Source organism: Haemaphysalis longicornis, unplaced genomic scaffold, assembly GCF_048455015.1.
Source record: "Haemaphysalis longicornis isolate Haplotype H1 unplaced genomic scaffold, Haemaphysalis longicornis Haplotype H1 scaffold_8, whole genome shotgun sequence".
NCBI lineage: Eukaryota > Metazoa > Arthropoda > Arachnida > Ixodida > Ixodidae > Haemaphysalis > Haemaphysalis longicornis.
Window position 1 is genome coordinate 193,761,143 of NW_027526445.1, and position 13,607 is coordinate 193,774,749.

General features: G+C 53.0%; 1 protein-coding gene across 2 annotated transcripts in view; it reads left to right on the top strand.

Moving 5' to 3' along the window:
• Nucleotides 1–13,607, top strand: part of Tfiia-l (transcription factor IIA L) — a 35,590-nt gene that overhangs the window by 9,138 nt on the left and 12,845 nt on the right. The window contains exons 3-7 of one of the 2 annotated variants that reach the window (XM_077681657.1): nt 947–1,061; nt 1,980–2,126; nt 3,969–4,114; nt 7,584–7,775; nt 13,234–13,509. In XM_077681657.1, coding sequence (XP_077537783.1) covers nt 947–1,061; nt 1,980–2,126; nt 3,969–4,114; nt 7,584–7,775; nt 13,234–13,509 — 876 coding nt within the window. The remainder of the gene's footprint in view (nt 1–946; nt 1,062–1,979; nt 2,127–3,968; nt 4,115–7,583; nt 7,776–13,233; nt 13,510–13,607) is intronic. The other variant, XM_077681658.1, reaches the window with a different exon arrangement.

The window sequence follows — 13,607 nt, forward strand, 5'->3', positions numbered from 1 at the left end:
CAGGACTTTATATTCAGCCCCGCATATCTCGTTCAACTCGAAGCACCCATGAGCACAATCTAACTCCAATTTTTGCACGCACTAATCTTTTTAAGCACTCCTTCTTTCCCCACACAATCGAGCAGTGGAATAGATTGCCTGTTGATGTGTTTTCGGCGCGTGATGTGTCGGATTTTGAAAAGCGTGTACTTTCTGCAATATTTTAAGCATTCACTGTGCCGCTACTTTTCTTTGTGTACTGCTATCATTTCTGTTTTTTGTCAGTTTCTTATTTTTTCTTTCTGTTTTTTCATACTTGTTTGACTGTTTTCAGAAATATGTACCAATTTACCGTGCGGATTGATGCTTTTGTTTATGTAATTAATCCCTGCCCACCTGCTTGGTCTTCGGACTGCAGTATGTCTTAAATAAATAATAATAAATAATTGGAAAGGGGCCCATGCCAGCCAAGCGGCCTTTCTGGCTGCTCCCAAAGCCCTGCCTACTTCATTGGTGGGCTAACAGCTGGTGGGCATTCGGGGAAACGTTCCTGCCGCGCAACACTTGATGTGAAGAACAAAAACTTGTGCTAGGTGGGAATTGCCGAGTGAGTGCCCCAGCTGCTGTGCCACGTACAGAGCCCCTTGGAAGTGTGTTGCTGGGGAGGCCTTTGCCCAGGGGCAGTCACATCGGAAGGTGTGCAGTCCTTGTGGTCAGTAGCGTGTTGCTGCGCGTGAAGGTGGCTTGCAGGGGGGGCTCCGATTGGGTTTGTGGGGCGCTGTGGCAGGATGCCTGCTATGCTGTTCAGCCTGTTGGCAAGGGACCGAGTGGTGTGAACGCGTGCTTTCAAGTCACGCCCGCCCGAGACGTAGGCTTGGCACTTGGACGCTCTTAGTGGGCCGAGTTGGGGCTGGAGGAGGAGTGGAATGACGCCCGAGCGGCCCTGTCTTGTTTGTGGCGCGGCCAGATCTGGGAGAAGAAGCTCCTGGAGTCCAAAGCCATCGACCCACCCGACCACCCGTTGCCGACGCCGGCTGGCCGGCCACAGGCAACCGCCGCCACCCTGCAACCCACCGCACAGGGTGAGTGCACTCACTGCCTATCAGCTGTTGCACCCGTGGCGTGGTGGTGGCACCTGGTCATTTTGCGGGAAGCAGCAGCCGTGCTGGCAGTGGCCGAAAAGGGGGCACGTAGTGGGAGTGGCCGAGGAGAAGGGGGGCGGTGGTTGCTGCCACACAGGGTTTGGGGGGTGGGTGATTGCAGAACAAGGAAGGGGGCGTTGTGGGCAAGTGCACTGGCCTCACCCGTGGGGCATCCAACAAGAGTGGGGGGAGCTTCTGGCAGTGTTGAAGGCTCGCTAAGAGAGTGTGGGGGGGACTGTGGGAGAACTTTTCCCTGCTGTAGCCGTGCACAACAGCTGGGCAGGGTTCTCCTCTGCCTGGAAGGGATTGAAACATGGGAAAAGTGCAGGGATTCCTGGCAGCCCTGTGCGCGGTTGTGTTTCTTCAAGGTGCTTGTGTTTTGGTGGGGGCGGCTGCTCGTGGAATATGTATGTCTTGTCTTGACTGGGAAAAAGGGGGGAATTGTGGATGGCTATGCAGACAAAAACTGGCGGGGATGGGGGCGGTGGTTTAGATTCAAGGGTTGAGGGAGCGACTTTGGTTCTACAGTGGCTCTGTAAAACCCAGCTAGCTGCCAGTGTGAAGGAGAGACGTTGTTGCAAAAGCCACCTAAAAGAAAAGGAAAGGAAAACTGGTGTGCTTGTGTCACTAATGAGCCGAGAGAAGGAAAGCATACCACGAACGAACCATCTTGCTCGCAGTGTGCACTGAGAGTTAATAGCCAGGCACGTTGTTTCACCAAGCGCAGCCTCTGTGGGAGCGTTTTGTTTCACCTGTGGCAGAGAGACGGGGGTGGAGGGGGAGGTGGTTGGTGCGGGCGAGACGTGGGCAGGCGTGGGCTTGTGTGTGTGTGTGTGACCGGCTGTCCGCCGCCCTTAGGAGGCCGGCCGCCTCCCCCGTCTAAGCAGGCGGCACTGGCGACGCACCACCAGGGCGCGCTGTCCACCTCGGCCAACCTGGCCACGCTCACGTCTCCCCCCCAAAGGATGCCTGCTGCCACCGCGTCCTTTTTGTCCCCCCAATGTTGTAAGTGCCCCCTTCTTTGGCCCCGCCAATCACCCGCCCTTCCGTGTGCCGGCTCTGTTGTGCTTGTCCCTGCGTGCGGACGCCGTCTCTGGCTCTTGCTGGCACGGGCTGGGAAGTGTGTGTTGTGCTGCAGCTAAGGATGGCATGATGCACAGCTCCGCATTTGTCAAGGTTGACTTTGTCCCCGTCATTGTGCGAGCTTCTTCCATGAATGGGTGCCATTTATACAGCAAGCACGAATTGACAAGCAGTTGAAGGGAAGAAAAAAATGTTCGCAGAACTTGATTTGTGGACGTTAGGTTAGTTTATCAGCTTTGTATAGCGCAGTACTGGTGTTCACCGTTGTCTCAAATGGGACATGCTGTTGTCTTACATTTGGTGAATATAACACCCAGACAAAGCCACGCACGTTTTCACTTGGCATCAATGTTTGTTATAGGTTCATGTATTCAGTTACATTTCGACAAAGCGAACCCTAGTGCGTGTTCATCCTAGCTGGGTGGAACTGGCATAACGTACCAGACGTTGTTGGTGTAGCAGCTAATGCCACTGAAATTTAATTGGGCTTGCTGCCTTCCCTAACTTTTGTATCCGTGTTTGTAGTTTAATTATTTCGCCTTAAGCTTCACTGAACCGCTTCCACAATACGTCGCCTGCAGTTCATCTTACCTGCAGACAGGCACTACAGGCGTGTTAAATGGTGGCTGGCATGGATTTGTCGCACTTGTATTTGCGGGTGTGTTTTTTGTAGTTTCACTCGTGTAATTCCTCATTTCAGTACTTGGCGCAAGTCCAGGGGTTCAATTTAGCGGTAAAGCTGAGAAGAAGCATGCCCAACGTCTGTTGATTAAAGGCCACTCTGCCAGCTTGAGACACACTAATCTCTGAAAATGATTGTGCAAGCAGAAGCACTCTTCGGATGCAGTTTTCTTGGAAAAAGAAATGCTTGTGCACTGTCCTAGAAGCTGTCCTAGATACGCTAGAACATTTACAATTCATTGCAGTGTCCCTTTAAAGACTTATGTGGGTTCAACATTGATGCTCTTGTAGACAGGCAGGCCGAGGCAAACGGGGTGTGGATAAACATCACACGTTCAGGGAATCCTCCGAGCAAGCCAAGTCAGCCGCAAATGGTACCCGAACAAGGAATCGCGAACTTGGACGCACTATACTTGGGTGCAACTTTAGAACGACATCGAAAGTTGTCTTGGCACCTCAGCACAGCCTGTGGCCGTTCGTGTGTGCGCTGAAAGGGAACTGCGTTACTCACTGCAAGTATTTTGAGTGATGTGACCCGAGTCATTTCCGGGATTTTCCTTACTTAATCTGCTCACAATCTACTACAGGGGCGACAAACAAGCTATGGGAGAAAACGCAGACGACGTCAGGCATTGAGCGCGGTCTCCTTTCAAAATGTGCGTGCGTCAACGTCACGGGTCCGTCGTTCACTGCATGAGCTGTTGCCATTCTTAACTGGTACCCGAGCATAGTGTCACTGCTCTTATTAATGCTTGTGACGCAGATCAACTAAGTTGGTTGCGCCTACAAGACATTGCTGGACATCAGGAGATCCTAGAGGTGCCAGCTTATGCAGTAAATTGCTCAATGCGAGCGAAAATGGGGACATTTGAAGTACTGCTTGCTAGCCTTAACAGGCAGGCCTCGCGCCGCTTTTCCTGCTGGCACAGAGGCCAGCTTAATGAAGGAGTGTTCTGAGGGAGTTTGTCCAACTCTGAGGCCAAGAGTGGAGTGTGTGGACCTAAGTGGGCTGATGCCTGTAGCTGCACTTTGAGCCAGACTTGGTCTTGGCCCCTGCTCACCCTGCCGCCCCCGTTGTTTCAGTTGCCCAGCCGCTGACCATTGGGCCCAACGGCCTGGTGCAGCCCACGATGCTGCAGTACCACACCACCGCCCAGCTGCGCGGCACCCCGACCCTCATGGACCAGAAGCTCACCATCACCCTGCCCCCCGGACAGCCCACAGTCATGGTCAGTGGCGGTGGCCTCTTTAAAGTGTGCCCGCGTCCCAACGGCACCCGACAGTGCACGTGGCCCATTGCTGCCAGGTAGTTGCCACGGCAAATGTCTTTGTTGCTGCATCGGTCGTTTAGACAACAGCCGTGGTTTTGCCAACTTGCGGGAGCTCTTGCCCTGGAAGTTGGAGGCCATCTTTCCTTTAGTGGAGCAGCAAGGGCCCTGTTGTGACAGTTTGTGTCCAGCAGCCGGAAGTGTTGAGCTGCCAGAGAGGCTCACCACTTCCAGCCGACTCCCAAGACCAGGGGCCTGCCGTCACTTGTTGTCATGGTGCAGTTTTGTGGGGACAAGGCCTGCAGGCGCCACCAAAGCCTGTTCTGTTTAAAACTAGAGTGCGTTTTGCTGAAGAGGCCCCCTCGAGGGAAACCTCGTGCTGCTGTTCTGTTTTCGTGAGGATTCCGTTGAAGCAGTGTCTGCCCTGTTTTTGTGCAAGAAAAGGGAGAGGTTTGTTTCTGGGGCGTTGTAGCACTTGCTTCCTTGATTCGTATGGGTTCACTCGGTGAGTAGGAACCCCGGCCGGTTTCTCTGAGTGCAGAGCCGTTCTATGCGAAGCCTCCAGTCTGCGTTTGCGGGCTCAAAAGTTCGCAGTCCGGGGCACCCAAGTGCAAGCAGCCAGTGGCATGTGGCCAGCTGCTCAAGAGCAGTGCAGGGTAGCAGCCTTGCACATGATAGAATGCTGATGGCTCCAGCGTGATGACGGAGCGGAACTCCTCCCTGGCAGCTTTTTAACAAAAAGAGCTAAAGAAACTCAGTGAAGAGACTTGTCAGATTTACCGTTACCTTTGGTGCAGTTGCTTAAAGGAGCCATGAAGAGAAAATGCAGGTTGGTTTTATTCGAAAGATTTCGTGTTTTATAGTGCCCCCAGCGCTTGTCCGGATACAAACGGTGCTTTATTCACTGAGAAATTAAACAATTTAGGTTAAAATTTTGATTTTCCCGCTCAATCGTGCGTTTTCGTGGTCCCAAGTGACATCACGGGAACCGACCGCTCTGCAGCCTAGAATACCTTCATTCACGCATCCGCCGTACAGGGTAGAGACACGTATACGCTGGCGCCGCCATTTTCGGTTGCTCGCTCGCTGCCGAAGCAAGTCATTGTGTCAAAACCGCGCTAAAATTATCGCCGCAACGCGGTTTACTGAAGAAGTTTGAATCATATTGTCTGTTTCGCGTTGCTAGGTCTCGTGGGAAACGAAAAGAATAACGCGTTGAGCCCGTTGGCCCAATTGCGGCGGCACGGGACCGTTCAAAGGTTTTCTCCACCCTGTACAGCGGTGTTGGTTTGTTCCCGCGTTTCTTTACGTTCCGTAACCTAGATGGCGCCACCATACCGTGGCAAGCGTTTGGTTTGTTTTTGCCCGCATTTAAACCTGGCTTGTTTTTGTTCTGGGCGAAAATATTCGTTCCCTGAAACAGTGCTCGCTCGACAAATGGGGTCACGTAAGACACCGTTGCTTGCGTCAATCGGCCAGTGTCCCATCATTCTTATTGCTTTGTAAAGAATGTGCCCTAAATTTAAGCGCAAATCGCTCGTTCGTCTAGTTTGTAAGTTCTACCTAATTTGCGTCTGCTTCTGCCAGCCTCCGTCAATCGCAGAGCTTAGCTCATGTGACGACATAGGTTCTGTTGCGGGAAATGAGCTGGTGGGTCGCATGACCATTCCCGTTTTTCCTAATTATGTAGCTTATTTGAGCGAAGTTTACGTTAAAAGTGGTGTCAGTATGATTCTAACGAGACAATCTTTTGAATGAACCAAACTTGTGTTTTCTCTTCATGGCTCTTTTAATAAAGGATTGTTGACGTGAAATTTTCGTGGTGCCTTTTTTTTTCACTGCTACGGATGCCTACCAGCCCAGTAATCATAGAATGGCACGTTAGATAGTCAATCGCGGCGTAAATAATTATTTACAGCCTCGTTTATTCGTCTCAGTTTTGGATTCGACAAAACAAACCCGAGGCGGCTGCCGTGACAGCAGGGCGCTCATGACACCACCGTTTTCGTCACACAACGGCCGGTCTGGGACATGTCTGCGGCTGGGCTGGTTACATCGCGTGATGTTGGCAGAGGTTTGGCTCAGGGAAGCGCTCGCTCGAAGGATTGAGCGAGCATACTCTGGACGCGTGGGGGGCTGTCTGCACGCGGTGAGAAGTGCAACCGGTTTGAGGGTATTGGCAAACATGGAGGCCGAGCGAAAGCATCGTTGTGTGGTGGTGGCCGTAGCATTGGCCGAGCTTGGCAAGGATGAGCCGCACAAAATGGCTTACACGAGAACTTGCAAGGGCAGGAAGGATGTGAAGCCCACCCGTGAGCTTCCGCTTCCTTTGCTGCTGCTGCTGCTCACAGTGTTGTGGGCTTTGCGTCACTTCTCATGTCGCCGCTGGGTAGGCAGTGTTTTGCCCGCCAGTCAGATGCGCCTGGCACAAAAATCCTGTACCGCTGGGCAGCTATGCAAAAACAACTACGCGTCCCACGCCAAAAAGGCCCAGGAGCATAAAAATGCTAGCAGATGAAGCAGGGAGTCATGGTTGCGAGACGGTCCGGTTTGTGCACTTCAGAGGGGCAGTATGTGGCTGTAATCCTCCACCAGAATTGCAAAGGGGAAAAAAAAGGTTTGCATTGTCAGATCAGGCCATCTGCAGTCCGTTCTCTGAAGTCACAAATCGGTGATGTCGCATCGCACGCTACACGTTCCACAGTCGGCATCCGTGATTTTGTCCGCCGTGGGAATCGGCCCAGCGCGAGTCCAGGCTGGCCGTGGTGGCATGTGGTGAGGCCGTGTGACGTCTGTCCCAAAACTGTGGTGCATTGTGCAAGGCGGTGCAGCGAGGGCCTTGGCCACATCGCGGGAGCCCCGACGTCATCAGTTTGGCACACATCACTCCACATGCCATGCTGATGCCGATGAAGAGAGAGTAGCCATTGTGAGCTTTGTTTTCAAGCGAAGGTTGAAATGGGTTTAAAATATGTTATACCAAATGGTTATGGTTGAAACTTCGTGGGAGATATGTCCACATACAGAGGAAGATTTTTACGTAGTTATCTCGGCTTTGGAATTTTGGATCAGTACTCCTTTGTGCAGGTTCTTTTACTGCAACTTCTTGTGGAAAGTGCATAGTTGTAAGTACCATTGTAAGACTTGTGCTAGTGAACGCGAGAGCTGTTGCCCCCCTTGCAGTATTCACTTATCCAGCGGCAAAACTGTGTCATTAGTGGTGGGTGGCCCGAGCAGCCCTTGCTGCTGCTCGTGGGTGGCAGCATCGTTTTGGCTGGAAATGTGTTGTGTTGCGTCGAGTGAACGTAGGTGGGAAACGGTGGGGAAAGCAGTGGCGGCCGTAATTGTTCCCCCTTACGCAAGGGAGCAGAGCGTAGTTTGCGGCTGGAGGAAAGCCGAGGCAGCTTTAAAAGGTGACCTGTGCGTGCAGTCCTCCCCGGCGGCGGCCGCCGCGCTGGCCCTGCACCCGAACGTGGCGGCCAGCCTGCTGCAAGGGGGCGTCATCAACGTCGGGGAACGGCCCGTCGTCACCACAGCCGCCGGCACCCTCCAGTTCCACCCCGTGGCCACCCTCGCCGGAGGAGGAGCGGCCGCCTACACCACCACCGGCGCCCAGCCACAGGTGCGCCACTGCCTCGGGCACTCGCAATTGGCCTGGCCTGTATTCGTGCGGCCAGGCACGCCAAGTCGACACTTTTGCTGTGCTGCGTAAAATTGCCGGCTGTGCCACCAACCTGCTGGGTCTCTCATCCCCTGCAAAACCCAGGAGTAGGGCTTCACGTTCAACGAAGACCGGGAAGTTGTCAGCGTCCTTCACTAGAGTCTGCCTGCAGCTTTGCAGGGGTCGTGTGCTGGCTGCATTGTGCAGAGAATTGTTGGCGTTGGGTTTGCTTTTTGTCTCGCTTTCTCCCCCTCTCACTCACTCACTCGATGCTGTAATGCCAGTGCCAGCATTACAGCATCATATAGTAGACAGTTTTTTTTTTCTTCCCAGTCCTGATAAGAAAGGTGTACTTGTTCTTTCTTCTCATCTTTCAGTCATCCATGCCTTGGAGCAGGGCCATAACCAGAAATTTTTTTCGGAGGGCGTCATGGGTGGTGGGAAGGGAGCAGTTTTGCCAAAAGCAGCACAGTCCCGCTTACGCACTGCCTGAAAAAAATTTTCGGGGAGGTTCGAACACCCACGCCTGCCCTCTGGCTGCATCCCTGCTTTGGAGATCTTAATCACCGCCATCGTCAACAGCAGCAGCCAGGTCTGCTGCAGGATGAAGGCCTCTCCCGTTGACCTCCGGCCACTGAGAGGGCACGTGGGCGGTGGGGTGCGCCGGTGTGAACCGCACACGTTTTGACAAGGCACGGGCAGAAACACACGCCACAAGCATCGACACTGCCAGCTGGTCGCTTTATTGAAAGTTGCGAAAATAAATGGTGCACTTACGTAGGTGGACACAACTAATGCGCACAAAGGAGAGAAGGGGATGACTGCCCAGCCTACCGAATCGTTTGGGCGTTGCTGAAGTTATGGCCACATCCACTTTTTCCTGGCCTCGAAGGATGCGATTTCTCTCTCGGTGACCATCACTGAAGGCTCACTAACGCTGTTATCACCAGCCTTTTCTACCCTTACAGCGTCAGCAAGTTCCCTCGCGATCTGGCTGCTGCTCTTGAAGATTGCGGTTGTATTATCGCACTTGGGGAGGGCAGCCTCCACCGAGCTCAGTCACGTACCGTATTTACACGATTGTAAGTCGACTAGAACGTAGGTCGACCCCCCCCCCCCCCAAAAAAAAAAATTGCATCTCTCAAAAAAGAAAAAAGAAAGAAAATGCGAGCGCAGCAAGCAGCCCGTTTGAACACTGCTTTGAACGAGCGCCAAAAGAATTCTTCGGGCCCAGGCGCCACCCGCTGAAAATCTTTTCAAAAGATTTCCCGGGGTGACGGCCCAGGGCACTTATGACAGACTGGACGATTCAGCGCAACACAAGCTAGCGGCAACGCAGCCGCCTAGAATATCGTATTGCAAGTAGAAGCTCTACCGCCAACTACCAATACCCCCCATACAGCGGCTCTTCCATCAATGATCGATGCTCCCTCAAGAGCCATATGCTCGTGGTGCGCGCAGTAGATGTTAAAAAAGTACAGCTTTTGTATAAGCCTGCGCACTAACCATGTGCTGTAGTTTGAGCGGGAAACTTTATTCCCCATCATGAGAACATCCGCTGCGAGACGACACCCATCGAAGCTAGCGGCAACGGCACTGCCGCGCGATATCAAAACAAACAACATGGCGGCTGACACTAGCAGCTGCACGCAATTTCCTTTGATTCGTGAGTACGTTACTCGTATTCAAGAAGTGTTTTGTTCGTCTCTAGTAAACAAACTGAGTATTAGCGAATCCCTCGATTCACTGCACAGCACTAACATAGCCACAATCATATCACATTGTTCAGTGCACTTCCGGATGCACTGGTGGGAGGTTAGCCGCTCTAGTATACGATGGACAGAGCGCACAGATTGGGAACGCCACCTTTCTATGTCGGCATCAGCTTTATTGGCGCTAAAATGTATGCAATGGTAAACGCTACGCTTCGACCGTAACCACAGAAACGGGGGTGTTACGCTTTCCCCAGCTCGTCGCACCCCTGATTTCTCATTTCTCTTGCCGTTACAAGTGGCACAAAGTTCGATTTCGATTCCAAGTCGACCCCCCCAACATTGGATGGTCAAACTTGAAAAAAAAGGGGTCGACCTTCAATTGTGTAAATAGGGTACGTGCGGCCCCACGGGGCCTTGTGACAGCTGACGGATGTTGCATCATGCTCCTTCAACCATTCGTTTGCACTCTGGCCTGTCTGGCCTATATTCTCCTTGCCGCAGGCCATAGAAATCCCGTACACAACTCTATTCTCACATTCAACAAATTTTTTTCCTGTGCTTTGTGATGTGCTTGCTTTGTTCACTGCAGCCAGAGTTCCTTTTTTTACTTAGCTGGGACAGTTTGTTTGGCACCAAAAATACGACATTAACGTCAACGTTGTGGGAATCGTGGAGAACCGTGATCCCGAACTGGCGCGTGCTTCGAGAGAGACTTGTGCGCTGAAACCGGTCACTGCGCTCCGCTGGTTCGTCGGCGTCCCTCGAGAGATGGCACCACCAATCTGTGCGGGCATAGGCGGGCGGCGCGGACATGTGCGCGCGGCAGTTGGGACAGTCTCGTCGGAGACTCAGTCGGGGCTGGTTCGGCGGAACATGGTGGCGGTGGCGGATACATGTACCTCAGGTGGGAGCTTTGTTTGTCACGCGCCGTGAGTGCCTGCCTCCCGTTCGTGGTCACGACCCGGACGGCGTGATTCGTGAACGCTGTTGAGCCTTCCTTGTGCTCGCATGCTTTGGGATTCCCCCAATAAACGGCTGTGCTTCGGCACTGCTGCTTACCGTGTTGTGGTATCGGCGAACCTCGCTGGGCTGCCGTAGGCATGGGAGCCCGCGTGGTTGACACGCTGGGAGCCAGCGGGGGGGGCCTGCCCCACTGTGCTGGCAAGGTCGCCCCGAGGAACCCCTCATATCCCGCAACGTGCTGGCCAATATTCTTCAGGTTGTGGGAGAGCTTATGGAATCACCGCTATATTTTTTCTGGGTTGAGTTGTTCCTGCAACATGTCCATGACGGTCCGTGCTGCGTTTTTCTTTTTGGGCACAAGTAGCAGCCAGTGGTCAGCACGTTGATGTTAATGTCGTATTTTCAGCGCCAAAAAAATTGTCCCAGCTAAGTAAAAAAAGGAACTCTGGCTGCAGTGAACAAAGCAAGCGCATCACAAAGCACAAGAAAAAAATTTGTTGAATGTGAGAATGGTGTTGTGTACGGGATTTCTATGGCCTGCGGTAAGGAGCATGTAGGCCAGACAGGCCGGTGCGCAAACAAATGGTTGAAGGAGCATGTAGTAGTGACTGTCGGCTTAGTAGAGGCTGTCCCCCCCCCCCCCAAGTGCGATAATACAACTGCAGTCTTCAAGAGCAACCCGCCGCGGTGGCTCAATGCCTAAGGCGTTCCGCTGCTGAGCACGAGGTCGCGGGTTCGGTTCCCGGCCGCGGCGGCCGCTTTTCTGATGGAGGCGAGAAGCGAAACCGCCCGTGTGTACGAGATTTCGGCGCACGTTAAAGATCCCCAGGAGGTCAAAATTAATCCCTAGCCCCCCACTACGGCGCGCCTCATCGCCTGCGTTGTGTCGGCGCGTTAAATCCTACAGTCAAATCAGTCGATCAATCTTCAAGAGCAGCAGCCAGATCGCAAGGGAACTTGCTGACGCTGCAAGGATAGAAAAGGCTGGTGATAATGGCGTTGGCGAGCCTTCAGTGACAGTCACCCAGAGAGAAATCGCATCCTTCGAGGCCAGGAAGAAGTGGATGTGGCCATAACTTCGGCAACGCCCAAGCGATTCGGCAGGCTGGGCAGTCATCCCCTTCTCTCCTTTGTGCGCATTAGTTGCGTCCACCTATGCAAGTGCACCACTTATTTTCGCAGCTTTCAATCAAGCGACCAGTTGGTAGTCTCGGCGCTTGTGGCGTGTGTTGTCAAAGTCCATTCTTTGCCTCCGAATTTCCTTATTTTGTCCCTCCAATGGCCTTCAAGGCCCCTTCTTCCGGGCAGTCTCCTGTTACCCTGCTGGTCCTCCGGTGGTCGTTTCGTCGGGCCACTTGTGCTGTGATGTCGCCTACTCGAGTTTGCTCCCTCATCCAGGGCGCTTGTTTCCTGTCCCTGGGTGATACTTCTATCACTATTCGTTCAATGGCCCGCTGAGCCGACCAAGTATGCTTTCCAGCTGTTTAGTAAGGCACCTAGTTTCAGCTCATCACAAAGAAAAAAATTTATTGATTTTAACAGAAAGAATTCTTTTGCGTAAACGCGTTACTTTACTAGCGTGCCACTCTTCTGTGACTGTGTCTTGAGAAGGCTATGGATGCCCTTTTTTAGGTGCTAGATCCTGAAGCGCAATACTGCACGAACAGTGTTATATTTGGGGCAGAGGTAAACACTTCCATTACCTGGTGTCGCACTCTGCATTACTATCGTACTGTTTTGGTACAGAAAATCTCCGAGCCCATTGGAAATTTACACAACTTGCAAGAATCCCAGGCTTGGCTGCAGTTGCCCACCAAAGTCAGCAAGGGCCAAACAGTGTTATGAAGAGCAGTAACTGTGCAGCCATCTTGGAAAAAGAAAACAACGCGAGTTGTGGTCAGTGGCAGCGCTAATCCCAACTGTGGAAATGAGGGATGTGTCCTGCGGTTGCTTGTCATTATGTGGTGCCTCTTTTGTGGCGTGAAACTGCAGTCCAGCCCACTTGTAGCAATACTGGTTATGACAATGAACAGCCGTGGCACCATTAACTTTGCTATGTGGTAAAATAAACTGCTTATAACAATGGTCATTCTCCTTATTATTGGTTATAACAGTTGCGCCCGACAGTATGAGCCTACGTAAAGTATAGTGTCTGGAGATCTGTGAGAGATCATGGGTGCATTATGTGCAACCAAGCATGGCTTCATGAGCGCGCAACAAGTTGCGGCATCTTCTATCTTTCCAATTCTCAGAAAAAGTTGGTGCCTCTCGTGTAGCCACGCGCTATCCCCGAAGGAAGAGACCTCCTGACTGCCCCTGCCATAGCTGCCGGCTTGCCCAGGCAGTGAGGGAGGCAGGGGCAGCTCTTCGGCACTCTCCAGATTAAAACAAAGCTGCAGTGGGGTAAAGGCCACTGTTGATTACCAGTGTTAAAAAAGGCAAGAGATGATGCCCCTTTAGTGACGTGCAATCTGCCAGTCATTAAAAAAATGAACAGTCGAGGATTTGATGCAGAGACTTCCTCCTATGTGAGAGATAAAGGTCTTTCCTAGAGGCCCTGTGGAGTCCGTTGGCACGTGCGTGGCTGAGTCTGGGGGGTCGGCTGTGCAGTCGCATGTCCGTTTCGTAAGTGTTGTGCACAAACTGCAAAGTGATTACAGAAGTACTTTTTCTGCCCGACTGGTCATAACAGTGGCGCAAGTGGGTTGGACTGTAGTTGTGCCTGATGTGGTGCGGCGCAGGTGGTGGCCCCCGCGCAGCAGGTGCAGCCGACGCCCTCGGGGCTGGTGCAGCTGGACGGGGCGGGGGACACGAGCGACGAGGAGGAGGAGGAGGACGACTTCAACGAGGACGAGGACGACGGGGCCAACGAGGAGGGCGCGGGGGGCCCCGAGGACGACAACGAGGACGGCCCCCAGGAAGAGGTGGAGCCGCTCAACTCGGACGACGACGTCTCCGACGAGGAGGCCACCGAGAACTTCGAGATCGACAACGTCGTTGTCTGCCAGTACGACAAGGTGGGCGAATGTAGCGCAGCAGAAACACAAGGGACAGAAAGAATACACACGGACGAGCGCTCTCTTCCAGGTGGGGCCCTGGGGACGGTCAGAGTGGC